The following is a 27,868-nucleotide window of genomic DNA, read 5'->3' as shown; positions in this document are numbered from 1 at the left end:
GTCTTTAATGTTATTTATCGATCAGCTTGAAGCGATAAATATATTTAATTATTGACTATACTACATTGGTAATTAATAAGTATAATCTTATACATTGAATGAATAGTCAAACTTTTCAATAGACTTTTAATTGGTCATTGTCGTCAAACCCAGCACTGTGTCCTGCATTGCGTACAATGAAACTCGTTCCATCATAATGCATACGCCGTTCTCCTCGGCGTACAAATAAATGAGATGTTTGACCCAATGAGGCCGTGCAATGTAGAAAGGGAGTTGTTAAGGATGCAGTTCCATTGCTAGGTGATGTTCGTAGCTGATATTTGTTGCTATTACGTCCAATTCTGTTAAAAATTGTAAGGAATTTATTGCGATTAATTATATTTGCATACGCTTTTAATGGATTTATACAATTATCTAAAAATACCTGACAAGTCCATCCGGAGTCTGAGAAATTCTAACATTATTGATGATCCAATTTTCAACACCTTCATCTGTAATCCAATATTGAGAAGCTCCGAGAACTGTAGCCGCTTCTTGTAAGCACGTCGATCCATGTCGCGAGCCGGAGTAAAAAACATTTAAAGAAAAGTCCTAAAATAGTATAAAAATGAATGACTGATATAACTACGATCGCTAGATTTACAAGATAATTAATCTATTATATACTTGACTCATGTCCAAAAACGAGTCAGTAGTCGTTCTAGTTCCTGCTGTATCCACTAAATATACAAGAGCACATTGTTCACACGTAAAACTAACACCCTTGTACCACATCTTTGCATATCTATCAGAACCAGTAAAAATTATAATTGTAATTAATTATAATGTCCTTTTTTTTCTATAATCTTTCAAAGATAACTAACTTATTATTGCCATGCGTATCGTGAGCCAGAATTTCAACGCGCGATCCATATTGATATATTCTTCCATTCGGATGTAGTAATGCAGAGGCTGTTCCAGAACAACTTAAGGAAAGCACGATATTATTCTGCACTGACGAAAGATGTAACAGGTATATGTAACTATCGTGTCAATAATCTTTTCGTTAATACAATCATCGTAAAATTTATAAGGGATCATCATACAGTAAGGACTGTTCGTCGATATCACCGAAATGAAAATTTTTACAAAATGATAAGCGCACCTTAAAATTGATCACTCTCACAGCACGATCAACAGTCATGTCAACTCGAATCCTATTGCGGAGTCTCAAGGAGATGGTACCGTGTGGTGTAGTGATGGCACCTCCGGTACCCGCATCAGTTTCATGTTCTCTCCAATTTTCCGTATAAACACAAGGTTCCTCAGTCGCGTAATAAGGAGTTGCAATCGTTTTAGGATTTCTTGGCTGTCTCCAAATCGCCGCCGAATTCGAATAAGTAGTTGCACCCGTCATACTAGTCCATTGATCCGCTGGTGGTGTTTCGAAGTACTTGGAAAATTCACTGTATCGCTGAAAGTTCGTTCTCGGACGATTATGAAAGAGGAAACACGAGAATGCGGCTTCCAATAGACGGTAGAGAAGACAAAAAAGCAGAGAAAAAAGAGAAGTGAAACTTGTAGGAATGAATATACATACTTGAAAGTTAGCGTCCTCGGTCTGCGCGTGATAACTGTGAGTCGTATAAAGTGATCGTGGCCGCATTGGCGTTGTTGGTGCACTTTGAGTTTGAATCGTCGTCATGGAACAAGCCGGTAATACAGCCGGTTGCGGACCTGCTGGCGCGATACGTTTTTGCATATCCTTGCGGAATTCCCCACAAGGATTTGCCATGATCTTCGCCTATGACATGTCATACAAACAGTTAATCCAGAAAAACGATTATTATTATTATTATATTGTCATATTTTGAGTAGATGTCGAGAAACATAAGAAAAAACTCTTTTCCATCAGAATCCAATGGACATTTAAATGACATAAAAATTGTGCTTGTGTGTATATAAAAATTAAATTTTAGATAAACCTTCGAATCACTGGTCACGCTTTTCGCTTTTTTGCGACGAGCATTTCGGTGTTTGGGCACCGTCGTTTGGCTTCCCTCGTTTATGTGATCCACGGCTGAAACGATTTTTTTCCTTCACTCTAAACTTTGTTCTTCTCTCTTCGAGCGATCTTCGACGTTGTCTTCTTCTTTCTCTTCTTTATCTAAGTATGTATATGTTATATTTACGGGAAACCTCATCTAAGAGCTATCATATGCTGCTCTTACGCTTTATTCGTTTCTCCTTCTTTTTTCTTTATGAAAAAAGCCTTGTGATTCAAGAAAAAGGACGCAAGTCAAGCAAAGAGAAATCGAGACTGATAGATAATTATCCAAAAGGAGCTCATTCTAAAAAACGATTCCGCTTTCTATCTTTACGATAGAAAACAATTGAAAAATTTGATTGTCCGTTGCCCTTGACGATCGAAAGAGAGACTACGCGATACACACACACACAGACACATATACAATTATATTTATTATATTATATATACGTGTGTATGTATATATACATATATATATACACACACATATATATATATATAATCTCTAAAATAAATCGTCAGAGACGTGACTTACTTCGCTTCCTTGCAAGTGTCGCATTATTCGTATTAAACGCTCGTTATTATAGTTGGCTTGTTACATCGTCATCACGGTGTAACGTTAGTATCTACCAGTCTCAATCTGTGCCAATTTGTGCAAGGACATTTGATTGAATAATGATATAAATAAAATTAAGATAGAGAATTTGGTACAATGTGTGTATATATATATATATATACAACGTGTGTATATATATATAAAAGCAAGATATTTTTATAAGAGTTCAGAGATAATTAGAACGACAATAATACTAATACAATTTTTTACTATTTTGTTTAAAAATATTGACGTATTATATAATAATTAGATAATTTCTTGTACTTTGATTTAATCTAGGATAAAACATTTATCGGTTAACGTGTCTAAGGTAATATTGTATTATATGTAATTATCAATATTTATAATTATATATATATTTAAATTATATTTAAACGTCACAAAAATTTCAAAGTGTAAAATCAACAGTAATATCGTTCGTTTAAAACAAACAAAAATATCCTATTATTAAAGTATGATTACAATCTTATGATTCATTCCAATATTTTTCTGAATAATGTTATCTCAATGTGAAATCATGAACTTCACCTTGTATCAATAAATGAAACTATGAATAGGATAGAGAGAATGAGTTTTTACCTTGAACTTGAAGGCCTTAAAAATTAGTTTATTCTTTCTTTGTGCTATGTTTAAAACGCAATTTATACTGCAATAATGACCTTACTATCGCTAATCAATTATTTTTAATTACATCTGGATATCATACACAATACATTGCGTAATATTACTTATCTCATTTAACTAATATTGATTGCATTTCATTTTTTCATTGTATATATGAAACAAAAATAATTATAAAATAAAATTCATATGTAGTAATTTAATAATAAAAAATTATATTATATATTTAAAAAGATTATCATATTATGTATATACTACACTTCAGTATCTATTTTATTATTGACAACATAATTTATAATATATATATATATATATATATATATATATATATATATATATATGTACACACATACATATACGTATATCTCAACATATAGTAATTTACATTATGTTCATCATTCTCAAGACTATTACAAAACTTTCCTTACGTGTAGTCATTTCTTGTGTATGGTGGGGATGCGCGACTTATCTACTTGCGCTTGTTTCAAAGCTTCAATTGGCGCGTATACGGCACGCGTAACTCCAAAGTTTATATTTTACGTAGACGTTAAGTAGAAGCCTGTTCACAAAATAATTTACTTCATTTCATATTATTAACATGAATTTTTTATTGTTGTTCACTCTTTTGAGTGTTTTAAAATTAGATTTAACTTTAGGTAATTTTATTTCACATATCATTATTTTTTGTATATTTAAAAAGAAATTGTGTTGAGTTTACGAATATCGAGGAATTTTAATTGTGTTATCATGCTAATGTAATTCTTGAAACTATAAAATTTACAAATTACTTTTCTTGTAACTTCATATTTCTATAAAATAATCCTATTTATATTTCAGAATCTCCTGTTTCAAGTGGCGATGTTAAAGAAAATGAAGCGTCACATAATTACGAAATTAACGAAGATACTTTGCGTCTAGTTATAGTGGTAAGTTTAGCATGATAATATTATGCTTAGAAGATTAAGAAATTAGAGATATGAAAAACATGTGCTCAATTTAATTCTTTTCTTATCGTTATTGCAATGATTATTATGTGATACGCGTAAATTAATTTGTTAAAAATATGTGTGCTATATATATGTGTGCGCGCGCGTATGTGTTATATATATATTTTTAAATATAAATATATATATATATATATTTACGTTTTTATTTTTGTTGAAAAAATATATTTTTTTTTTCAACAAATGAAAAGAAAATGTATATATATATTTTTTCTTTATGGCCATTAAAAGATTTTGTACATTTTTTTCTGTTTTTTTTACATTAGTTTTATACGCGCGTTTTCATATACACTATATAATCTCATCTTAATCCATTTATCATCAATGATAAGAATCGGCAATAAGGTAGAATGTCGTGTTCCACGATGAGCAAGCCCACGTGGCCTCGTTTACGTAACAGATGTAATTAAATTGATTTATCGAAGAACCATTATCGATAAGAAAAAAATTATCGTTTATATTCTACTATGGACAAAAAAACAATTTATGTGCATACGTGTATGTATATAATGTACTATTGTTTTTTTCAAATTTTAGGTCATGCGTCATGGCGAACGTGCACCCCAAGATACTTATCCAAATGATCCTCATGTGACAGATACCATGAAACCATATGGTTGGGGCCAATTAACAAATGTAAAAATACTTTTTTTTTCATTAGTATTATGCTTTTTCTTTATTAGAACTTTGCAGCATGTAAATATTACGTCCTTATGTTTTTACGAATCTAGTTAGGTCGAGTTAATCAGTATAATCAAGGAATCTTTTTAAGACAACGTTATAATCAATTTTTGGGCCAGACTTATAATCCTGATATATTTTATTTGCAATGTACCTCTGTCGATCGTACTAAAATGTCAGCTATGTTAGAAGCAGCTGGACTGTGGAAACCGACTCTAGAGCAATCTTTCAAAGCTGATTTTCCTTGGCAGCCTGTTACATTATTTTATCAGAGACGCTCGGAAGATACCGTAAGACACTTTTATTTCTGATATATATTAATATATATTAATGAATTTTTATCGGTTATTCTATATAATCTTACGAATTTTTAGCTCATGTTAATATGGAATACATGCCCGAAATATGCTCAAGCGCGTAACACTATATTGCAATTACCGGAAGTTCAAAATGTGCAAAATGAAAATAAACAACTTTACGAAGAATTAACAAATTTAACAGGCATGACAATTGCATCTCCTGATGATGTTAGTTCATTGTACAGTACATTAAAAGCAGAGGTTCGTGAGAAAAAATATTATGAACTGTATATGCGTTACTTTGCCTCGTTTAGCGTTAAGTATAGAAACTATTAATAAGATAAAAATGTTTACTTTTAGGTAGTAATGAATTTAACTTTACCTGACTGGACTACGAAATATTATCCTGATAAATTATTACCTTTAACAATGTATGATTTTAAACTTAACACGTATAACGATATGCTTAAACGGCTTAAAGGCGGTCCATTGCTTAAAAAGATCGTTTATGATATGATAGCCAAAAAAGAAGGAACTTTACATCCTGAAACAAGAAAAATGTTTATGTATGTAGGACATGATAGTACTGTAGTAACTTTACTTGATGTACTACACATTTGGCATGATCAAATGCCAGAATATAACATTATGACTCTGATAGAACTTCATGAAGATGACAATGGTTGGAATGTTCAGGTAATTATTGCAAAGAGAGATATTATTTCTGTTAATACAATTATACAATTATATACATTTTTCCATGAAAGGTATTCTTAAGAAATACAACTAGCCATAAGCCATATCCAATGACTATACCTGGATGTGCCATGATTTGCCCAATAGATAAATTTATAAAAATCTTAGAACCAATGATCCCTGATAATTGGGAGGATGAATGTAAAATTGATGGAAAATATACTTTACCACCAGCACCGGCGCCATAATTATAAAAAAAAAAAATAGTTCTATGACATTGTTAATAGTGTGATTATAGAAATGAATTCATTATCTCTAATAACTTTTAAACAGAAAAATTTAGTATTATTTATAAATATAAAAATATTTTATACTTTAACTAGACAATGCATCATTTATTGTTAATATGCAGGCTGTGATTACAAGTGGATTAAATTTGACAAACTCTTTTAGGATCTTTTGAACTTAACTTAAGTTATCTATAATATATCACAAAAAGTAATGACTTTTATAATAATCTCTTGTAAGAATATTTTAAGTACATACCTCATCAACTGTATATTATCTCATTTTAATGATACTTCAATGTTTTTACAGTTTGTAATCTTTATTTTCTTCACCTGAGATAATTAAAGAGCTCACATATTTTTTGTCTCCTTATGTATAATAGAAGAACAATATCAAATCATATTTTATCTTTTTTGTAGCCATTAATAGACTACTTTAATATGTGTACAGATATTTATTAGCTTCTTCTTCAACTTGCTGTGCTCATGCTTCATTGAAAAAATAAAAAAAAAATTAATAACTGTATGTCTTTTAGAACCATGATAAGTATAATATAAAAATATTATTATTATTATTATTATTATATACCATGCTGGTGCCAGAATCATATTTAAATAGGAAGAAATACATCTCCTTTCTTCATTATGTTCCTCTTTAAATATATGCTGATCTTTTTAAATTATTTCCATTAAGAGCCTTCTTAGACTAATGGAGATTATACCATTTATGATCCATTTTTTTTTAATCTTATTCTTCAAGAGCTAAAACAGTATATTAATATAGTTTTCAAAACTATAAAATATTTAAATTTAAATTTAAATTACTTATTTTTAATTATTAAAATACTTACTTTTCTTGTTTGTTCTCAACTTTTCTAAATCTTTTTTCTAATAGTTCTTCATAATAGTTCTAATAGATCTTCTTTCTAAATCTTTATATCATTAACTGCAAGATTACCTCATTTAAAAAATTATATGTAGTGTTTTCCTTCATATTTATTGTTGTAATCAATCGATATATCCTCTTATATAATTCAATCAAATACAAATTTCCCATTGCTCAATCTTCTAACATGATGTTTCATTTTTACAAAACCAAAATAGCGTTTCTTAAAAACTTCCGATTCTTCTTCTGTATCTTTATCTTTTATTTCTTCTTTTTGTAATTTGAGCATCTCTGTATCTGCTTCATAACATATAAGAATTTTAACTTTACATATAACTTAAAATCAAAATATATAATCCAACTTACTGTTCTTTATCATCTTGAATTAGACAATTAGAGTGAAACAAAAACAAAGGCAACATAATAATTCTGATTCAAATATATTTAAATTGGAATAACGAAGGAACAACTTTATTAATATCACATAAAGATATGGGATGGAATTTGCAAACAATAAACTATTCTTAAAAAAACAGAAATGGGCAACTTAACCTTACTCTTAGTGTTAGTAAGAGTCACGTGCCCATGAAATAGGCGTATAAAGAGTGTTATACCGTATTACTGAAATGAAGCACTATCTATCAGCGCCAAAGTGTCGATATGTTAAATGAATGAAACAAAATGCAGCACTGCGCAAATGCAGGGGGACGAAAAAGAAGGAACAAAAATAATCAGAGATATTGATTAGTCATAAACATTGATATTTTAAAGATAGAAATATTAAAAGGATTATATAAATAAAAAAATATACGTGCTTGATACTTCAAAGAAGAACTATATAAAATTCTTTTCGAATCGTCCAAGAACTTTTGAGAAACAATAAAATATTATACAAGATAAATGTATCGTCAACGAATTATTAAATAATTTACGACGAACTATTTAAATATCGATTTGTAATTCATCTCGTATGCGTTTCATCTACGAAACGAAGGGGAAGAAAAGAAACTTCTTCCTCGAAAAGGATGAACGATATATTCTCGATGCAACAAATGCACCAATGGATCCGTTGTAAAATTATACGAAAGCAGTTAAAAGCACTATTGAATGAGATATACGAACTTGGGATTCCATAGATTTCCTTTGATAGATACTACTAATCCCATAGTTCTTCTTTCTCTTTCTTCTTTGTCTCTTTCCCTTTCTTCTCTCTTACTATTGTTCGCCAGCTCAATGAACAATTGACCTTTTTTACCACTACTCTTTGTCCTTGTCCCTTTCTAAGAACATCTGCTTTGGTGATACAAAAGATATATTTCCATACCAGTTCCATGCCTTGTGCACGTAAAAATTAACTACACAACAGTTTTGATTTTTTTTTTTCTTTTTTTTCAAGCTTCGATAACTCTATATATATATAATTTTTACATATCTAATATATATCTATATATATATATATATATATATATATATATACTCTATATACCTATGAACAATTTGTTTTTTTTTAAAAGACAAATTGTAAAGTGTTAATGAAGATTTCTTCGATCAATTTTTTTGGAATAAATTGATGAACAATTTGATTTTTTAACTTCCAAAGCCTACAACTCGAATAATCACCAATATTATCGCATTGCGAATATTAAAAAATTGATTAACAGAATGTTTGAATAGAATATTTAAATATGAACTAAACAATTCCTTTTTCAAATGTTCATCGAGCGGTGAAACAGTTCTTGTATCACAATCTCTATATAAATAAGATTCAAATTCCAGCTTTATATGGATACATCGTAAGCACAGATTTAATCTCAAATGTGTTTGGCCTGATACAGAGTGGTACTAATTGCTGGTTTAGTCTACGAGCCAGCCATTAGTCAATACTTTAGCTTTAATCAATACACGCTTTCAACCATTACCAACATCTTTGTATAGTTATGATAATTTCCGATATAAAAATGCCCAATTTACGACCTTTCGTCATTGATAATATCGTTTATTATCCGATTATATGGAATAATCTTTCTCTTTTGCAAAAATAGATATCTAATTTGCATAATTACTTTTTCTTTTATTTTTCTTTATTTTCAATAGTTCGCTTTGATGAAATAAAAATTATGAAAAATCTCGATAGCTTAATTCGAATATTAATGTTGGCAAATAAAAAGATAATCTGCTTGATTTTTATTAATTATAGATTTAAGGTAACAGAAGAGTAAGAATAAGTAAGAGCGGTAGGTGGAGAAGAGGAAAGACAAAGAGGGAGAGATAGGGCAAGCAGTAAGGCTTAGATACGCAGTTAATTTCGCATTACTGTGCAAGTTGCATAAGGACGTACATCGTTCTGACGATTTCCTCTGCTCTGGGACGACGAAAAAAATTGTTGACATGTCCGAAACCACGGAAGAAGCCAGAGTAAGCAATAATTAAAAATATAGACAAGAAAATATGAAAGTTAATAAATTAATTATGTTTCTTTTCAATTAAATATTAAAATAGTTATCATCGAATTGATTTAATGACTTGCATTATATTATCAACGAATTTATTTTACGTAGAACTATTGCATGACTATACTAATTGAGTAACGAAATAGAATTCGCAACAGTTTTATAGAAATTAAATACTTATCTCGTAAACGTTAAAGTAAACGTAACTTTTTCAGCAAAACTTTTCGAACGAGTTTTGTATACGAACTTTCATAGTGAATCTCCTTTCTTTAAACGTTATCTAAAGAACAGGAACAAAGTGCTAAATTTTAATGCGATCGCATGCAACGAAGAGCGTAATAAAGTTGAGATAGATCAGCAATTTGCGTAGAGGGAATATGTATTCACAAGTATATTTACGTGCTACAGATATGTACAAATCGTCGTTCAAAATTATACTTCCATACATAGGTCATATCGTTCGTATGTTATTCAAAGGAAAATACTGTAGAATATTACGTGTTTTACGTACATATAACATGTGGCGTGAGTATATTATTCGATGTTAGTAACAGATAACTTTCTAATCCGAGTTATGCTTATCGTGTAGTAGCTCGATTTATTTAATGCATTTGCTTTTGATTAAAATCGTGCATTTTAACGTTAGTACGATATATATTATGATATCATAAGGCCATCAATAATTATGTTTAGTTATTAATCACGGTTCATGTAATATTATTACAGCACGCTTTATATTTTACAAATAATTAATCGTTTCTTCATGAAAGGAAAATATGACGATATATTAATATAACTTAACATAAAGACATATGTATATCGATAAGAAATATATGCACTTTATTCTACTTTCAAGATTCTACTCAAAGATAAAAAATTTGTTTTCGTAGCGTTTTTTAATATTTCATATAAAAAATTGCATCACACAATTTATTTAATTCAGGAATTTGTTTATAATTCAATATAAAATCGGTTCATTAAGAATTAATAGTTTCTATAAATGCAAACTACAGATAATCATGAAATAATGCAATATTATTTGATTTTAAGACAAATGACAATTAAGACAAATGTAAACAAATTTAAAAAAAAAAAAAAATGTTGACCTTTCTATTCAAGATTTCAGGCAAAGTTATATATTATTTTAAGCTCACGTATATATCAATTAGAGCAACGTTAAAAACAATTTTTTATTTCTACCGAGTAAGAATTACTAATAAGATATTCACTTTATTAAAATTGAATGAATTTAATGAGAATAAAAGTTAAAATATTTAAACTCACCTATTTGTAAGTAAGAAAAATCACAACCAAGTACGTTTGCAAATAGTTCACTGTGTAAATTTAGCTGCGAGAAAAAACACGTTGTAATATCGACTGGTAAAGGTAGAATCGCGAGGAAGTTCCCACGTTTAAGACACGAACGATACGTAGAAGGGTGGTGCCAGACACGAAATAGTGATACTGTTCACCCACCCTTTCCTTCGAACCTTCGCCTATCCAGCAAAACTTTCCGATTTCAGTCGTCATAATAGTGATACTCAAGCACGATCACCTGTCGGTTCTTACTTACCTAAACATGTTCGTCCAAGGACCCGGTATGGTCCAGAATAGATCAGACAATTCTGATGAGGAAAGCGAAGATGAATTTTCTGGTGGCATTCTTCAGGTCGACTTAGTCGAATTTTAAATAAAAATCAAACAATTATTTATTTCTTAATTTATTTATTCTATAAAATTAGAGGATTAATCTAAATTTTTTGATAATCCATGATCGATATTTTTCAGAAACGCCGCGAAGAATGCGAGAGGAAGGCTAGACGAGGAGAAATGGATCCTCGTTTGGAATTTGCTTTTCAGCTTTTGATGGATGCGACACAGCTAACACGTCACGAGGTAATGGACCATGTTTTCGAAGGTGACATGTTAGACGAAATCAATCAATTGTTTTTACCTCACACGAGGTCGACTCTCGTCTGGTTTTATCAAGAGGTCGTTGAAATGGAACCTTCGCGTCCACTCGATGCGGTAAAATTTATACGTTTACACGTTTGTAATACTAATCGCTAAGTTGCATTGCTTGTAACATGACGATTAGAATTAACTTCGGTTTAACAGGTACAAACGAAACCTACAGGTGCTCGAATCGCCCCAAATACGTCAATGTCGAAAGTAAAAGAATTACAAAAGGAAACTAAAGAAGCAACGAAAAAGAAACTTTTTTTAACCGACGGCTGGCAGGTGCCTTGTACAGGAATCTGTATTTATATGTTTCGGTATTTACTTTACTTTTTTATATTGATTAATGTTGTAAAAACTACATTCTATTTCCTTTATTTATTTCTTAGAATTAATCTTTCAAAACAACTACCCGAAGAAGGATTTCAAAAGGATTTGTACACTGGCATTATAGATACTATGAAGATTGGTATAGTACCATCGATTCAACGTGTCGTTGAAAATGTTTTTATGGAAGCATTGGCACATTCCATTGGAGAAGGAGAAGATGATTGTCCGATGATAAAAACTCTTTTGTTGCCTGGTCTTAGATCATTTTGCAGCGCTTTAAAAGGTAATGAATTTTTTTTTTTATTTCGACAATTATTTAAATATATATGAAATAAATATAATAATACTTTCTCTTAAAGTATGCGAGGACGTAGCTTTGGAAGGAAGTATATTCGACGATGGTCAAAATATAATGGTAAACGTCCATAATTTTGAGGAAGCAAAAGTTTTTATGTCTCAAGAAAATGCCGTCACTAAAGTCGAGGAAAGAGTAAAAGTATGGATAAAGAAATTAAAAGATTTCATGGCGGAGAGTAAGCAAGTTAAAAGAGAAAACGATAATTCCGGACCGCAACAAGAATTGGAATATTGGAAACGAAGAGGAGCGCAATTTAGTCAACTTGTTTGTCGATTACAGGTTCCATATTTGTTTACTAATATCTTTACGTTTTATCTCTAATGATAATTTAATGATAAACGAATTTATTTCGTTCTCAGGATCACGAAGTGCGAATGTCACTTCTATGCTTGCAAGTAGTTCGCTCGGCTTACATTAAAAACTGGGTCGACACCGAAAACGAAGTGACTTATTGCTACAACGAGGCAAAAGATAACGCAAAGTTTATTCAGGCCTTAGAAAAATGCTGTCACTGTTTATACCTCGACGATCCCGTAAGATGGTCTTTCCAAAAAGATTCGATGATCAACCGATTCCTAAAAAGCATCGATTTTTGATTAATTATTTCAGGTGAAAATGAAAGATTCTCTTATATCGTTGCTGCAAACTGTAAGATTGATATACAGTGTATCGAAATTTTATAATACTTCAGAACGAACTAGTTCGTTAATGATCAAAATTACTAATCAAATGATAATCGCTTGTCGTGATTACGTCACGAAAAGAGGAAGAGAAACAATTTGGGGTCAGGACAGGATGGCTGTTAGATCAAGATTAAAACATTGTTTAAGATTGAACAAGTAATTGTTCTATTTCTCATTCGAAAGGAATCTACTATTAAGTTTATAGTTTTTTTTTTTTAGAATAGAAATATATTTTTCTTTCAAGGTCGTACAGAGAAACATACAGATTAGTACGATGTTCACCAGCCGTGACAGAACAAGAATTTTCCTTTTCTGAAACTCACGTTTTTGGAAGATTTGATTCTTTTTGTGCGAGAATCAGAAAGATTCTTACAATGTTCGATCTCATTGAAGATTATCAGAATTTGTTCGAAAGACGAATGGAAGGATTATTACTAGGAGAATGTACGCTTATATTTCGATACGATTAAAATTAATTGCAGATACAGTCATATTCATTTTTTTAGCTTTAGAAGATGCTATGAAGGTTTTCGAAGAAGCTAAGCAAATAGCTACGAATAAATCATACGATTATTTGGATCCAAGAAATGTTGAATTTGATACCGACTATGACGAGTTTATGGTGAAGACAGATAATTTGAAAGAAAACATTGGCGATATCATTGAGAAAAATTATTCCGATGTTTGGGAAACTCCGCAAGGTATACGCTTTTTAACGCGATTCGAGAAGGTAAAATATAATATTAGCTCGAATTTATGAACTTTTTATTTATCCATGATTAACGAGTACTTTTATTCTATGCAAGGTCAGCAAAAAGATTCCATTGACGAAACTCGAAGAGAAATATAACATTGTGATCAAATATTGTGATAGAGAAATCGAAAGAATCTTGAAACTGTTTAAAAAACAACGAGACGATCCACCATTGCCCAGACATATGCCTCCTATAGCTGGAAGAGTAACTTGGGCAAACTCATTAATGTAAGTCGATAAGAAGATAATTGCTATTGAACAAAGTTTAAATCGTTTATGATGATTATCAAACTAAAAATCTCTCAGAGTACATCTAAACGAATTAACTACTTCTGTGACGAGTCACCCAGTTTTAAAAACGTTACCTCTCACTGGAGATTTAGAGAAGCGTTACGCCCAGGCACTCGTTGTCTTAAGTCAATATCGATCGGATATTTCCGAAGTTTGGACACATCAAAATTCATGGATTATCGAAGATTGCTTAAAACGGTAATTATAGATTCGAAGAAGTTTAATCGAATAAAGGCTAATATCCATTCTTTTTCGAAGTTCAGATCATTGTTAGCGACTGATCAAAAAACAGGAAAAATCAAGGTCAATCTGGAAAGTCGTATCGTTCTTCTATTTCGTGAAGCTGACTGTCTAGCAAAGTTAAATTTTAACATTCCTATCGTTGCACTGGCGATATTAGCTAAACGTGACTACTTCACAATGGTCTCGAATTCTCTTCAGTTAGTAATAGAGGAATTTGTTACAACAGCTCAACGAGTGAAATTAGAAGTTAGACCACTTCTTTTACCACATTTGGTCCGTGTCGCATCGTTATTCAAACCTGCTTTGACATCGTTAACATGGACGCAACCGGATTGGAAAGAATTTTGCCAAAATACAAGAGAACAAATCAAAATCTTCGATATACTTATAACTAGAATTCATGATGTATATTCCAATAGGTATTAAATAAGACAAAGTAGTTGCATTTAGGAGTTTATAAACTTTAACATATTTGTTTCGTAGAATCTTACACGTATTAGAAAGCATGCAAAAAATCACTTTACATTCTTTACCAACTTCCAATGATCCATGGACGATAGAGGAATTTATAGAAAAAACGGAAGAAATTTGTAGAACTGCTGCAGTAGATTTGTATCGTAAAAGTATGATGGTGGAAGAGGCGGTAGAAGAAGTTTTAGGTTTAGTTAAAAATGCCGCTGCTGATTTCAAACAGATTGCTGATTCTGATCAATTTAATTTGTTAATCGAAGAAGGTTTGATGCTTTCTATAAAATTTTTGATATCATATATCAAACAAATATGAGCTTTTTTTTTTAAAGAAAACATAGAAAAAGATGCGGAGCAAGGAGTGCAGCAACACGATTGGTCCATCGTGTGGGCTTATTTTGACAACCCTCATCAATTATTAACGATAGATGGTTTACCAAAAGGAATGCAAGAAATGGTTGGAAATGCAATGTCTGAAATGAGAAGATACTATTCTAGAAAAGTCGTGGATGTATTGATAAAGGTTACAAAAGCTTCTTTAGACGCTATAAGAAAACGATTTGTTCGAAATATAGATCTTGGTAAATAATTCGAAAGATCAATAACGATAAGTACTAATAGAAAATTTCAATTGGAAGTGTTTTTTTATCGTTCATATTCATAGATTGTCCTCCGAATCCTGTGTTCCTATTACACGCCAATCTAATGATACCAACAGTAACAGTAAAACCAACTTTAAACGACGTACAAGAAACTTTATGCTCGGCTGGGAAAATAATTACCGGCGTATCGAAAGGTGTTTCGCAATGGAATGTCAAGAGCAATAAGGTATTAAAAATACCACGATTCGAAATAGCTAGTAATTATTTATATTAAATTATGCATTCGATCGTATAGAATTGTTGGAAAGATTTACAATGGGATATTAAAAGGAATATTACTGATGTAATAATGCGGGTGCAAGTCGATGTTAAGAAGAAGAAAGAAGAACAATCGGAAGATTTAAAAACTAGAAGACGCAGACTTTATAAAATAATCTCCGAAGAGAAACCGATATTTATAATTCAGGAAAGAAATTTTTATTCAATGGTTATCGAAAATAAGGACATCGTCAAAATACTATCGATGTTGAACAGTTGCACCCAAGAACTTAAACAGGTAAATCATTTAATCGATTGCAAAAGTTCGAAAAATCTTTTTATACAAAATACACGTATTTTTGTAGGATTTGTCAAATTTTTTCGAACGATGGGAACCTTATAAATTTCTATGGGAAAACGAACGAAATATGCGAGAACTCTTACTAGTTTCTCTATCCGAATTTGAAAGCACTTTACGAAAACACGGTGAGCTAGAAGATCTTTTAATCACCGAACCCGATATGATTCTTTTTGGAAGATCCATCGCTGTATCTACGGAAAGATTGAAGTATGGACTCTATACGGAAATAAAAAGCAAGTTTATTAAATTTTTATCGTATAAGGATACTGTTCGAAATATTCGTAACTTAGAAATTCTTCTAAACTTCAGGTTCCACACACAAAATTGGTCAGGCCATGAAGAAGAAATATCGGAAAGAAATGGAATATGTTTATGCGGTAATGAACGAAATGGATCGTAAATTGGATCGGCAAATACGCGATCTAGACGACGTACGTCTCATAATGGATACCTTGAAGAAAATTCGCGACCAGGAGGTCGACATGGAGCTTAAAATTGATCCGATCGAAGAAGCTTTTAATATAGTTACAAGATACGAGGTCCCTGTTGATCCCGAGTGCTTAGAACAAGTCGATAATCTTCGATACACTTGGCAACAATTATTGGCACGTGCACAAGAAAGTCATGTTTTATTACTGAATCTCCAGCCTCAGTTCGAAGATGATTTGAGAAGGAATCTCGAGAAATTCCGTATCGACAATGAGACTTATTGCGAAGAATATAGATCTTCGGGGCCAATGCAGCCTGGTTTAAGTCCTAGAGATGCTTCCGATAGACAAATACTTTTTCAAAACAGATTCGATGGAATGTGGAGGAAGTTACAAACGTATCAGAGCGGCGAAGAATTATTTGGATTACCTATTACGGATTATCCAGAATTGTCGCAAATTCGAAAGGAATTAAATTTGTTGCAAAAATTATATAAATTGTATAATGACGTTATCGATCGAGTCAGTAGTTACTACGATATACCTTGGGGTGAGGTAAGAATCATAATTAAGATTAAGCTATTTATCTTTATCATTGATGTAAACTCAACTTGGTGTTTGTTCATATAACAGGTAAATATCGAAGACATAAATAACGAATTGATGGAGTTTCAAAATCGATGCCGTAAATTACCGAAGGGCTTAAAAGAATGGCCTGCATTTTTTGCGTTGAAAAAAACGATCGACGATTTTAACGACATGTGCCCGTTATTGGAATTGATGGCGAACAAAGCCATGAAGCCACGTCATTGGCAGAGAATCGTCGAAGTAATGAGTTACTCTTTCGATCTCGAAAATGAAAATTTTTGCTTGAAGAATATTCTTGAGGCACCCTTGTTGAAATACAAGGAAGATATCGAAGACATTTGTATTTCCGCGATGAAAGAAAAGGACATCGAAGCAAAATTAAGAACAGTGATAAACGAGTGGTCTTCTCACGAATTGACCTTTATGACTTTTAACAATCGAGGAGAATTGTTACTCAGAGGAGATACCACTGCGGAAACAATAGGACAGCTAGAAGACAGTTTGATGATTTTGGGTTCCTTGATGTCGAATAGATATAACGCACCCTTTCGCAAACAGATACAGCAATGGCTTGCAGATCTTTCGAATACAAACGAGATTCTTGAAAGATGGCTACTCGTCCAAAATATGTGGGTTTATCTTGAGGCTGTATTCGTGGGTGGAGATATAGCTAAGCAATTGCCAAAAGAAGCTAAAAGATTTAGTAAAATCGATAAGAGTTGGCAAAAAATTATGCAAAGGGCTCATGAAACCCCTGGTGTTGTGCCTTGTTGCGTGGGGGATGATTTATTAAAGCAACTTTTACCGCATTTGCAAGAACAGCTGGAACTTTGTCAAAAATCTCTTAGCGGGTAAATATGTTAACATGATTCTGATCTATAATGATAATCTACGATCGTTTTTATTTGTAGGTATTTAGAAAAAAAACGCATGATGTTTCCAAGATTTTTCTTCGTATCCGATCCAGCACTTTTGGAGATACTTGGTCAAGCATCAGATTCGCACACGATACAAAATCATTTGCTTTCGATTTTCGATAATACCAAATACGTTAAATTTCACGACATCGAATACAATAAAATGACTGCAATTATTTCCTCGGAAGGTGAAACGATAACTGTGAGTATTAAATATATTCATAATTTAATTATCAAAGTATTTCGACAATTGAAGATTTAACTTTATAGCTGGAAAAAGCTGTGCGAGCCGAAGGTTCTGTAGAGACATGGTTGATGCAGCTTTTACAGACATCTCAATTATCTTTACATTCCATCATTCGTCAAGCCTACTCGATGATGAATGATATTAGTTTTAATTTATTAAATTTCCTGGACAAAATGCCGGCACAAGTAGGAATATTGGGAATACAAATGATTTGGACAAGAGATGCGGAATTAGCTCTAGCACAAGCACGTGCGGACAAAAGAATCATGAGCGAAACAAATAATAGATTTCTAGATTTGTTGAATACCTTGATCGATCAGACCACGCGAGATCTCTTGAAGATCGATCGAACTAAATTCGAAACGTTGATCACTATACACGTGCATCAGCGTGATATTTTCGATATACTGGTGAGTACAATATAAATCTATTGACATTAAATCTATTTTATTTCCGATAATTTATTAATTTTTTATTGTAGTGTCGCATGAATGTACGTTCCGTAAATGATTTCGAGTGGTTAAAGCAATGTAGATTTTATTTTAAAGAAGATATGGATAAAACTATGATATCTATAACAGATGTACAATTTGTATATCAAAATGAATATTTAGGATGTACTGAGAGACTCGTTATAACACCATTAACAGATAGGTATAACTTATTAAATAAATTCTATACATTGATATATTTAAAATATTTCCTTTTTTGTTATATCTCAGATGTTACATAACGTTAGCACAAGCGTTGTCTATGTCAATGGGAGGTTCACCCTGCGGACCTGCAGGAACTGGTAAAACTGAAACGGTCAAAGATATGGGAAAGACATTGGCAAAATATGTCGTAGTTTTCAATTGCTCCGATCAAATGGATTATAGAGGACTCGGCCGAATTTACAAAGGATTGGCTCAAAGTGGATCCTGGGGATGTTTCGACGAATTCAATAGAATCGAATTACCTGTCTTGTCCGTTGCAGCCCAACAAGTTGCTGTTGTTCTAGCTGCTAAGAAAGAAAAAAAAAAGCAATTTATATTTACGGATGGCGATCAAATAGATATGTGCCCTGAACTTGGAATATTTATTACAATGGTAATATATATTAATAGGATAAAAAGTATATCCTTCATATACTTTTTTATCATATACTTTTTTATAGAATCCTGGTTATGCGGGTAGAAAAGAACTTCCAGAAAATTTAAAAATACAATTTCGTACCGTAGCCATGATGGTACCCGACAGACAGATAATTATACGAGTAAAATTGGCTAGCTGTGGATTCCTAGAAAATATTACTCTAGCTCGTAAATTTTATACGCTTTATAAGCTTTGTGAGGAACAACTTACCAAACAAGTAAATATTTTCAAAATTCTTTTCATAAACCATTGCTATCTTTACATTAAAACTATCATTTCTTTCAAGGTTCATTACGATTTCGGCTTAAGAAATATCTTATCCGTACTTAGAACGTTGGGTGCTGCAAAAAGAGTAAATTCCAAAGATTCGGAAAGTACAATTGTGATGCGTGTTCTCAGAGATATGAATCTCTCAAAACTCATAGGTTCACATAATCAATGATTTAATCTTAATATAACTATTATAGTGCAATAGTAATTATACTACCAATAATAAATGTTTTTACAGACGAAGACGAGCCATTGTTTATATCATTAGTAGCAGATCTTTTTCCAAATCAAGCTTTAGAAAAAACTTCGTACCCGGAATTAGAGACAGCTATTAGTCAGCAGGTCGAAGAGGCTGCGTTGATTTACCATCCACCATGGGTCTTAAAATTAATTCAACTTTATGAAACTCAAAGAGTACGACATGGTATTATGACTCTCGGACCAACAGGTGCAGGAAAAACAACCTGTATCCATATACTGATGAAAGCTTTAACTCAATCTGGTGATTACCATAGGTAATTAATTACTAACTACATTTAGAAGAATGTTTAAAGATATATAGAAGGTATATTGAATCATGTTAATATTGTATTCGACAGAGAAATGAGGATGAATCCAAAAAGTATTACAGCCTCTCAAATGTTCGGTCGCTTGGATGTGGCTACCAATGATTGGACAGATGGAATTTTTTCAGCACTTTGGCGTAAAACTTTGAAATTAAAAAAAGGCGAACATGTATGGATGGTCCTTGATGGACCAGTCGATAGTATCTGGATCGAAAATTTAAATTCCGTATTAGACGATAATAAAACCTTGACGCTTGCCAATGGCGATCGTTTATCAATGGCACCTACATGTAAAATTATTTTCGAGCCACAGGACATCGACAATGCTAGTCCTGCAACAGTTTCTCGTAATGGTATGGTATACATGAGTTCGTCAGGATTAGATTGGAATCCAGTAGTTACAGCATGGCTCAAACGTCGATCGCCACTCGAACGGGAGACTTTGGAGCAGTGCTTTGTCGATTCTTTTGTTCAGGTATATCTTTAAATTTAAACAGTCAAGTTTTCTTAAAAAAAATAAAAATAGTTATTATTTCGCTTATAGGTATATTCTTGGTCCACTCAAACGCTTTTATTAGCCATCAATGTTCTACAATGTAATATTGTTCAGCAAATGCTTTCTATCCTCGAAGGATTAATACCACCTGAAATATCGGCGGAAGATGGTGAAGATGATGATAACGAAAGAGATAGATCTCAACCTATAACTTCGGAACATCTAAAACGTCTCTACATTTTTGCTTTAATCTGGGGTGTGGGAGCGCTTTTGGAAACAGCCGATAGATTAAAGTACGATGTATTTTTGAAAGAAAACTTTCAAAGCTGGGATCTTCCAAATTCAGAAAACTGTCCTGATGCGAAAATCTTTGATTTTTTTGTCACCGAAAAAGGCAAGTGGGATACTTGGACGAGTATGGTAACGAATTATGTGTATCCCGAATATTCAACACCCGATTATAGTAACGTACTCGTGCCAATACCCGATAATGTACGTATTCAATATTTGATCGATGTGATTGGCCGCCAAGATAAGGCTGTTTTATTAATTGGTGAACAAGGATCTGCTAAAACAGTTATGATGAAGTCATATATGAAAAAGGCGAATTCCGATACCACCTTAAATCGATCCTTCAATTTTAGTTCAGCGACTAGCCCCTGCCAATTTCAAAAAACTATCGAAAGTTATGTAGAGAAACGTATGGGAAACACGTTTGGACCACCAGGTGGTAAGAAGATGTTGATCTTCATCGACGACATAAATTTGCCGCAAATAAATGAATGGGGTGATCAAATCACTAACGAAATTGTACGACAGACTATGGATATGAAGGGTTTCTATTCTCTCGAAAAACCTGGTGATTTCACCACTATCGTTGACGTAACATTTCTAGCAGCAATGTGTCAACCTGGCGGAGGAAGAAATGATATACCTTCGAGATTGAAACGACAATTTTCCATTTTCAATTGCACTTTACCCAACAACGAATCGATCGATCATATTTTTAGTGTACTCGGAGAGGGACATTACAACGCAAAAAGAGGCTTCTCTGATGAAATCAGAAATCTTATTAAAAAAATGGTTCCGTTGACCCGAATTCTATGGGAAAGAACGAGAGTAAAGTTGTTACCTACTCCAGCTAAATTCCATTACGTTTTTAGCCTTCGAGATTTATCACGAATTTGGCAAGGAATAGTTGGTACTTTATCCACGGTAATAGATACAGAAAACGTATTAATGTCACTCTGGAAACACGAATGTATGCGAGTTTTTAGTGACAGATTTACAATGCAGTCGGACAAGGAATGGTTCGAGGAACAGGTTGTTCTAGTTGTAAAAGATATTTTAGGCGAAGATTACATCGACATGACGAAACCAAATCCTGCGTTTGTAGATTTTATGAGGTAATTCTCTAATTATTATTACGTTATGGAAAAGTACTATGGCACGAAACTCTTGACATTGATTTTTATTTCAGGGACGCACCTGAACCCACTGGTGAGGAAAGTGAAGACGCTGACGTAGAATTACCAAAGGTATATGAACCTGTTTACGATGAACAAGTATTACGAGACAGGTTGGAAATGTTTCTGGCACAATTTAATGAAATGCAACGAGGTGCCGGTATGGATCTTGTATTTTTCCCCGACGCGATGCTACACCTAGTAAAAATTTCTAGAGTGATAAGACATCCAAAGGGAAATGTCATGTTAGTAGGAGTGGGTGGCTCGGGTAAACAAAGTCTGACAAAGTTATCCTCTTTCATCGCTGGGTATAAAACCTTCCAAATCACATTGACAAGATCCTACAACGTAGCAAACTTTTTGGAGGATTTAAAATTTCTTTATCGATCTTGTGGTGCTCAAGGAAAAGGTACCACTTTTATCTTCACCGATTTGGATATCAAAGAGGAAGGTTTCTTAGAATATTTAAATAATATTCTAAGCTCCGGTGTAATCAGCAATTTATTTACGCGCGACGAACAAGCAGAGATCATATCGGAATTAACGCCTATTCTGAAACGTGAGAATCCTAAAAAAACCATCAACAACGAGCTAACGATGGATTTCTTTCTGCAAAGAACCTGTCAAAATTTACACGTTGTCTTCTGCTTTTCACCGGTAGGAGAAAAATTTCGAAATCGAGCTCAACGCTTTCCAGCATTAATATCTGGTTGCACGATAGACTGGTTCCAACCTTGGCCTAAAAATGCACTCATTTTGGTCGCCCAACATTTTCTCCATGATTTTGAAATTGCTTGCACAAACGAAGTTAAAATCGAACTCGTGAACGCTCTTGGTTCTATACAGGATATCGTCGCTAAAACTTCGATGGATTATTTTCAACGATTTCGTCGAGCGACGCACGTAACACCGAAATCTTATCTTAATTTTATTGGCGGTTACAAGAACATTTATCGTAACAAACAGCACGAGCTAGGAGAAGGTGCAAAAAGAATGGACACTGGGTTGGCTAAGCTCGAAGAAGCTTCCATATCCGTCGAAATTTTAAAAAAAGATTTAGCTTTAATGGAAAGGGAATTGGTGCAGGCATCGGAAAAAGCAGAAACGGTTTTACTAGAAGTGACGGAAAGAGCGACGCAAGCGGAAGCTTTTAAAAATCAGGTACAAAAAGTGAAAGAAAAAGCAGAACAATTAGTGGAATGCATAGCCGAAGAAAAGGCATTAGCAGAGGAAAAGCTCGAAGCTGCGAAGCCTGCCTTAGAGGAAGCGGAAGCTGCCTTGAATACCATCAAACCTGCTCATATAGCAACCGTTCGTAAACTTGGAAGGCCGCCTCATCTTATAATGAGAATAATGGATTGCGTATTGATTCTGTTTCAACGTAAAATAGGTTCAGTCGTACCGGATCCCACGACCCAATGTCCAAAACCTTCATGGGCCGAATCCTTAAAATTAATGGCTAGTACTACGTTCCTCTTGCAATTACAAAATTATCCAAAGGATATAATTAACAACGAGATGGTCGAGCTACTACAACCTTATTTCAAGATGGAAGATTATAATATGGAAACAGCCAGACGAGTTTGTGGCGACGTGGCAGGATTGTTATCGTGGACCAAAGCCATGGCGTTCTTCCATTCCGTAAATAAAGAAGTTCTTCCCTTAAAAGCTAATCTAGCTTTGCAAGAGGCCAGATTGAAAGTAGCTATGGAAGATTTGGCAAATGCCGAGAGAGAATTGTCGGAAAGAGAGATGGCTCTTCAAACTGTAAAGGAACAATACGATGCCGCGGTCTCGGAAAAACAAAGATTAACCGATGCTGCAAATGTATGCCTCAGAAAAATGACAGCAGCGACGACTCTCATCAATGGTTTAGGAGGTGAAAAGATTCGATGGACCGAGCAGAGTAAAGACTTTAAGCTTCAATTAGGACGTTTAGTCGGTGATGTTTTATTAGCGACAGGTTTTTTATCATACTGCGGTCCTTATAATCAACAATATAGAAGTAATTTAGTAACTGCTTGGATGGATATTTTAACGACGAAAGTCATTCCATTTACGAAACATTTGAGTATAACCCATATGTTGGTCGATACCGCAACTATGTCGGAATGGACACTTCAAGGCTTACCGAACGATGAGCTATCCGTGCAAAATGCATTAATCGTTACGAAATCCACGTCGTACCCTTTATTAGTGGATCCTCAAAATCAAGGTAAAATGTGGATTAAAAACAAAGAATGTTCAAACGAATTGCAAATCACTTCTCTAAATCACAAATATTTCCGAACGCATTTGGAAGATAGTTTATCGTTAGGCAGACCTTTACTAATTGAAGATGTAGCGGAAGAACTCGATCCTGTTCTTGACAACGTGCTTGAGAAAAACTTTATTAAGTCAGGCTCTATAGAAAAAGTCATTGTTGGAGATAAAGAGTGTGATGTAATGCCTGGTTTCATGCTTTATATTACAACTAAGTTGCCAAATCCTGCATATAGTCCCGAGATATCTGCAAAAACGTCTATAATAGATTTTACTGTGACAATGTTGGGTTTGGAAGATCAATTATTGGGTCGAGTTATACTTATGGAGAAAGCTGATTTAGAAGCTGAAAGAGTAGCTCTGTTTGAATCTGTCATGACGAATCAGCGTTCCATGAAAGAACTCGAGGGCACTTTATTACATAGGCTCACATCTTCAGAAGGATCTTTGGTGGACGACGAAGAGTTGATAGGAGTACTTCAAGAAACTAAATCTACAGCAGAATCGGTAAATGAAAAATTGAAAGTATCGGCTCTAACCGAAAAAAAAATTACATTAGCTCGAGAAGAATTTCGGGCGGTTGCATCTAGAGGATCCATCTTATACTTTTTAATCGTAGAAATGAGTAACGTTAACGTGATGTATCAAAATTCTTTAAAGCAATTTTTAACTATATTCGACAATTCTATAACAAGATCAGTCAAAAGCTCTATCACCGCAGAAAGGATAAATACGATACTACGACATCTCACATATGAAGTATGGGCTTTCACGTTGAGAAGTCTTTACGAAAGACATAAATCTTTGTTCACATTAATGTTAGCCATGAAAATTGATTGCCATCAGGGTACGATCTCTCATACGGAATTCAATGCGTTCATAAAAGGCGGTGCATCCTTAGATCTCAATGCGGTTACTCCAAAACCATTCAAATGGATTCTCGACATAACGTGGCTTAATTTGGTTGAAATTAGCAAATTAAATAGCTTTTCAGAAATTTTAACAAAGATTGAATTTAGCGAAAAAGAATGGCGTGTTTGGTACGAAAAGGAAAGACCGGAAGAAGAAGAGCTGCCATGCGGCTATCAAAAAAGTTTAGACGTCTTTAGGAAATTATTACTTATCAGATCTTGGAGTCCGGATAGAACTTTATCTCAAGCAAAAAAATACGTTGTTGAATCCTTAGGCAGGGAATACGGAGAAGCAAAAATCTTGGATTTAGAAGTAACTTGGTTGGAATCGGAAGTCCGGACGCCATTAATATGTTTATTATCGATCGGTTCTGATCCTAGCCCACAAATTACAGCACTAGCCAAGCAGAAATCCATTCGTAGGTATATTCATGTTGATAATCAAGTAATATGATTCTAATATACGTATCTACTTTTTTTTTTTTCTTTCTTTCTTTCTTTAGAATTAAAATCAGTGTCTATGGGTCAAGGACAAGAATTTCATGCACGGCGAATGATCACGGACGCAATGAATACAGGTGGTTGGGTTCTTTTACAGAACATTCACTTATCTTTATCATTCTGCACGGAAGTAATGGATGCACTCGTTGAAACAGATATCGTTCACGAAGCCTTCAGATTATGGATGACAACAGAAGTGCATCCACAATTCCCTATCGGTCTATTACAGGTTTATATTAAAAGCATTTTTAATTATTTAATATTATATTATAAATATATTTAATTATTTCAATATTATATTATAAAAGATATTATCTCGATGTGGTTTCAGATGGCAATCAAATTCACTAACGAACCACCCCAAGGTATTAGAGCTAGCTTAAAGAGAACATATCAAAACGTAACACAGGATATATTGGACTATAGCACACAATCACAATGGCCACCATTATTATATGCAGTAGCATTTTTACATACGGTTGTACAAGAACGTAGGAAATTTGGTCCACTTGGTTGGAATATACCTTACGAATTTAATCAAGCAGATTTTGCAGCTTCTGTACAGTTTATTCAAAATCATCTTGATGACATGGATCCCAAGAAAGGTGTATCCTGGCCAACAGTCTGTTACATGCTCGGAGAGGTATGATAGATACGATAGAAGCATAGAATGGACTATTCCCCATTTACCTTTAACGATATCGATTGAAACCCTATATAAGACATGTTATTAACGCTGTAGAACTTTCAACAGGTTCAATATGGTGGTAGAGTTACAGATGATTTTGATAAGCGTTTGTTAACAACCTTCACGCATGTATGGTTCTGTGATGTTCTTTTACGTCCTGGTTTTGAATTTTATCGTGGCTACAAAGTACCGCAAACTCGAAACCTTCAGGCATACGTAGATTACATCGACAATCTTCCAACGACTGACAATCCAGAAGTATTTGGATTACATCCAAATGCAGATATCACTTATCAAATTAATACGGCTAAGGGTATTTTGGATACTATTCTCAGTGTACAACCGAAAGAAGGTGGTTCACAAGGTGGTGAAACTAGAGAGACTATCGTTTACAAATTAGCAAACGATATGCTATCCAAGCTACCAAAACAATATAATTCTTTTGAAGTAAAAGAAGCACTTCACAGAATGGGAGCATTATTACCAATGAATATTTTTTTAAGGCAAGAAATAGACAGGTAAATTTCACGTTTGATGTCCCTTTACTAATGCGCAAATTTAAATTATATTTTATCTGTTGCATGCAATAATATAATCAATTGATATTATTTGTTATATTTCATCAATGAATTTTATTTGTCAAGAATTACAAGAGTCATCAAAGAAGTTCACAATACATTAACGAATCTAAAGTTAGCCATCGAAGGTACTATCGTAATGAGTCAGGGATTACGTAAATCATTGGATTCAATGTATGATGCCCGTATACCAGAAAAGTGGTTGAAAATTTCTTGGGAATCAGCTACTTTAGGATTTTGGTATACGGAACTTTTAGAAAGAGATCATCAATTTAGGCATTGGTGTATTCATGGAAGATCTAAAGTCTTTTGGATGACAGGTTTTTTTAACCCTCAAGGATTTTTAACAGCGATGAGACAAGTACATACATTTAATATCAATATAATGACGAATATACTATATACTAATATTATATATTAATAATATAAATACGATTATTATTACTCCAAAAATATTCCATGAATTAGGAAGTCACCAGAGCGCACAAAGGTTGGGCTCTAGACTCGGTAGTGTTACAAAATCTTATAACACGTTTTAATAAAGAGGACATTAAAGAACAACCTCAAGAAGGTGTTTACGTGCATGGATTATTTTTAGAGGGTGCATCTCTTGATCGTAGAGCTGGAAAACTTATAGAAAGTAAGCCAAAAGTCTTATACGAACAAATGCCCGTAATTTACATATATGCAATTAATACGACTGCCGGCAAAGATCCAAAACTTTACGAATGCCCTATATATAGAAAACCTCAAAGAACAGACCAAAAATATGTTGGTTCTATCGATTTTCAAACTGATCACAACCCTCGTCATTGGACTTTACGTGGCGTAGCTTTGTTATGTGACATTAAATAAATAAAATTAATAAAAATATTTATATAATACAAATATGCAATCGGATTTAAAAAAAAAACATTTTTATTATTTTAATTACAATAGATAA

At 33.1% G+C, this 27,868-nt stretch overlaps 3 protein-coding genes across 15 annotated transcripts; 2 read left to right on the top strand and 1 right to left on the bottom strand.

Moving 5' to 3' along the window:
• Window positions 1–13: 13 nt before the first annotated feature.
• Window positions 14–7,668, bottom strand: LOC122632306. Of its 4 annotated transcripts, XM_043818964.1 has the most exons (11): window positions 7,483–7,668; window positions 7,082–7,416; window positions 6,820–6,992; window positions 6,490–6,713; window positions 3,692–3,822; window positions 1,965–2,146; window positions 1,145–1,783; window positions 864–988; window positions 667–784; window positions 425–591; window positions 14–341 (listed from the first exon to the last, which is right to left on the bottom strand). In XM_043818964.1, exons 7-11 carry the CDS (start codon window positions 1,772–1,774, stop codon window positions 116–118), a joined length of 1,266 nt encoding a protein of 421 aa, XP_043674899.1. In that variant the 5' UTR covers window positions 1,775–1,783; window positions 1,965–2,146; window positions 3,692–3,822; window positions 6,490–6,713; window positions 6,820–6,992; window positions 7,082–7,416; window positions 7,483–7,668; the 3' UTR covers window positions 14–115. The 4 variants fall into 4 exon arrangements, with proteins under 4 accessions (XP_043674899.1, XP_043674901.1, XP_043674900.1 ...); XM_043818966.1 differs by lacking the exons at window positions 6,490–6,713; window positions 6,820–6,992; window positions 7,082–7,416; window positions 7,483–7,668 and having other exon boundaries at window positions 1,145–1,453; window positions 1,580–1,783; window positions 3,692–3,819; XM_043818965.1 differs by lacking the exons at window positions 3,692–3,822; window positions 6,490–6,713; window positions 6,820–6,992; window positions 7,082–7,416; window positions 7,483–7,668 and having other exon boundaries at window positions 1,965–2,465.
• On the top strand, window positions 3,777–6,322 carry LOC122632308 (prostatic acid phosphatase-like). Of its 2 annotated transcripts, none has more exons than XM_043818968.1 (7): window positions 3,777–3,919; window positions 4,101–4,189; window positions 4,805–4,903; window positions 4,999–5,238; window positions 5,323–5,508; window positions 5,608–5,943; window positions 6,015–6,322. In XM_043818968.1, exons 1-7 carry the CDS (start codon window positions 3,862–3,864, stop codon window positions 6,189–6,191), a joined length of 1,185 nt encoding a protein of 394 aa, XP_043674903.1. In that variant the 5' UTR covers window positions 3,777–3,861; the 3' UTR covers window positions 6,192–6,322. The 2 variants fall into 2 exon arrangements, with proteins under 2 accessions (XP_043674903.1, XP_043674905.1); XM_043818970.1 differs by lacking the exon at window positions 3,777–3,919 and adding an exon at window positions 3,966–4,018.
• A 1,732-nt stretch (window positions 7,669–9,400) lies between the features above and the next one.
• On the top strand, window positions 9,401–27,813 carry LOC122632718 (dynein axonemal heavy chain 5). Of its 9 annotated transcripts, none has more exons than XM_043819871.1 (34): window positions 9,406–9,531; window positions 11,355–11,594; window positions 11,685–11,842; window positions 11,915–12,138; window positions 12,215–12,492; window positions 12,573–12,746; window positions 12,823–13,052; window positions 13,141–13,340; window positions 13,403–13,626; window positions 13,703–13,878; window positions 13,957–14,139; window positions 14,205–14,603; window positions 14,668–14,918; window positions 14,985–15,233; window positions 15,317–15,480; window positions 15,550–15,810; window positions 15,878–16,106; window positions 16,183–16,856; window positions 16,935–17,740; window positions 17,801–18,008; window positions 18,077–18,463; window positions 18,535–18,707; window positions 18,776–19,142; window positions 19,210–19,404; window positions 19,474–19,612; window positions 19,696–19,972; window positions 20,057–20,498; window positions 20,568–21,925; window positions 22,000–25,577; window positions 25,662–25,888; window positions 25,991–26,302; window positions 26,414–26,865; window positions 26,992–27,286; window positions 27,394–27,813. In XM_043819871.1, the coding sequence occupies exons 1-34, from the start codon at window positions 9,505–9,507 to the stop codon at window positions 27,778–27,780; spliced, it is 13,944 nt and encodes a 4,647-aa protein (XP_043675806.1). In that variant the 5' UTR covers window positions 9,406–9,504; the 3' UTR covers window positions 27,781–27,813. The 9 variants fall into 9 exon arrangements, 5 of the variants coding, with proteins under 5 accessions (XP_043675806.1, XP_043675810.1, XP_043675807.1 ...); XM_043819872.1 differs by having other exon boundaries at window positions 9,438–9,562; XM_043819876.1 differs by lacking the exon at window positions 9,406–9,531 and adding an exon at window positions 10,720–11,235.
• Window positions 27,814–27,868: the final 55 nt, after the last annotated feature.

This window comes from Vespula pensylvanica, chromosome 10 (genome assembly GCF_014466175.1).
Source record: "Vespula pensylvanica isolate Volc-1 chromosome 10, ASM1446617v1, whole genome shotgun sequence".
NCBI classification, from domain to species: domain Eukaryota; kingdom Metazoa; phylum Arthropoda; class Insecta; order Hymenoptera; family Vespidae; genus Vespula; species Vespula pensylvanica.
This window is presented reverse-complemented; position numbering and strand designations above follow the sequence as displayed.

Coding starts and splice junctions, on each gene's coding strand:
- LOC122632306 (XM_043818964.1), bottom strand. CDS start 1,774: ATGGCAAATCCTTGTGGGGAATTCCGCAAGGATATGCAAAAACGTATC. Junction 785..863: donor GATACGCATGGCAATAATAA/GTTAGTTATCTT, acceptor TGGTTCTGATAG/ATATGCAAAGATGTGGTACA. Junction 342..424: donor ACTCCGGATGGACTTGTCAG/GTATTTTTAGAT, acceptor AATTTTTAACAG/AATTGGACGTAATAGCAACA.
- LOC122632308 (XM_043818968.1), top strand. CDS start 3,862: ATGAATTTTTTATTGTTGTTCACTCTTTTGAGTGTTTTAAAATTAGAT. Junction 5,239..5,322: donor AGAGACGCTCGGAAGATACC/GTAAGACACTTT, acceptor ACGAATTTTTAG/CTCATGTTAATATGGAATAC. Junction 5,944..6,014: donor ACAATGGTTGGAATGTTCAG/GTAATTATTGCA, acceptor TTTCCATGAAAG/GTATTCTTAAGAAATACAAC.
- LOC122632718 (XM_043819876.1), top strand. CDS start 11,146: ATGTTCGTCCAAGGACCCGGTATGGTCCAGAATAGATCAGACAATTCT. Junction 12,493..12,572: donor AACTTGTTTGTCGATTACAG/GTTCCATATTTG, acceptor TTTCGTTCTCAG/GATCACGAAGTGCGAATGTC. Junction 15,481..15,549: donor GGAATGTCAAGAGCAATAAG/GTATTAAAAATA, acceptor TCGATCGTATAG/AATTGTTGGAAAGATTTACA.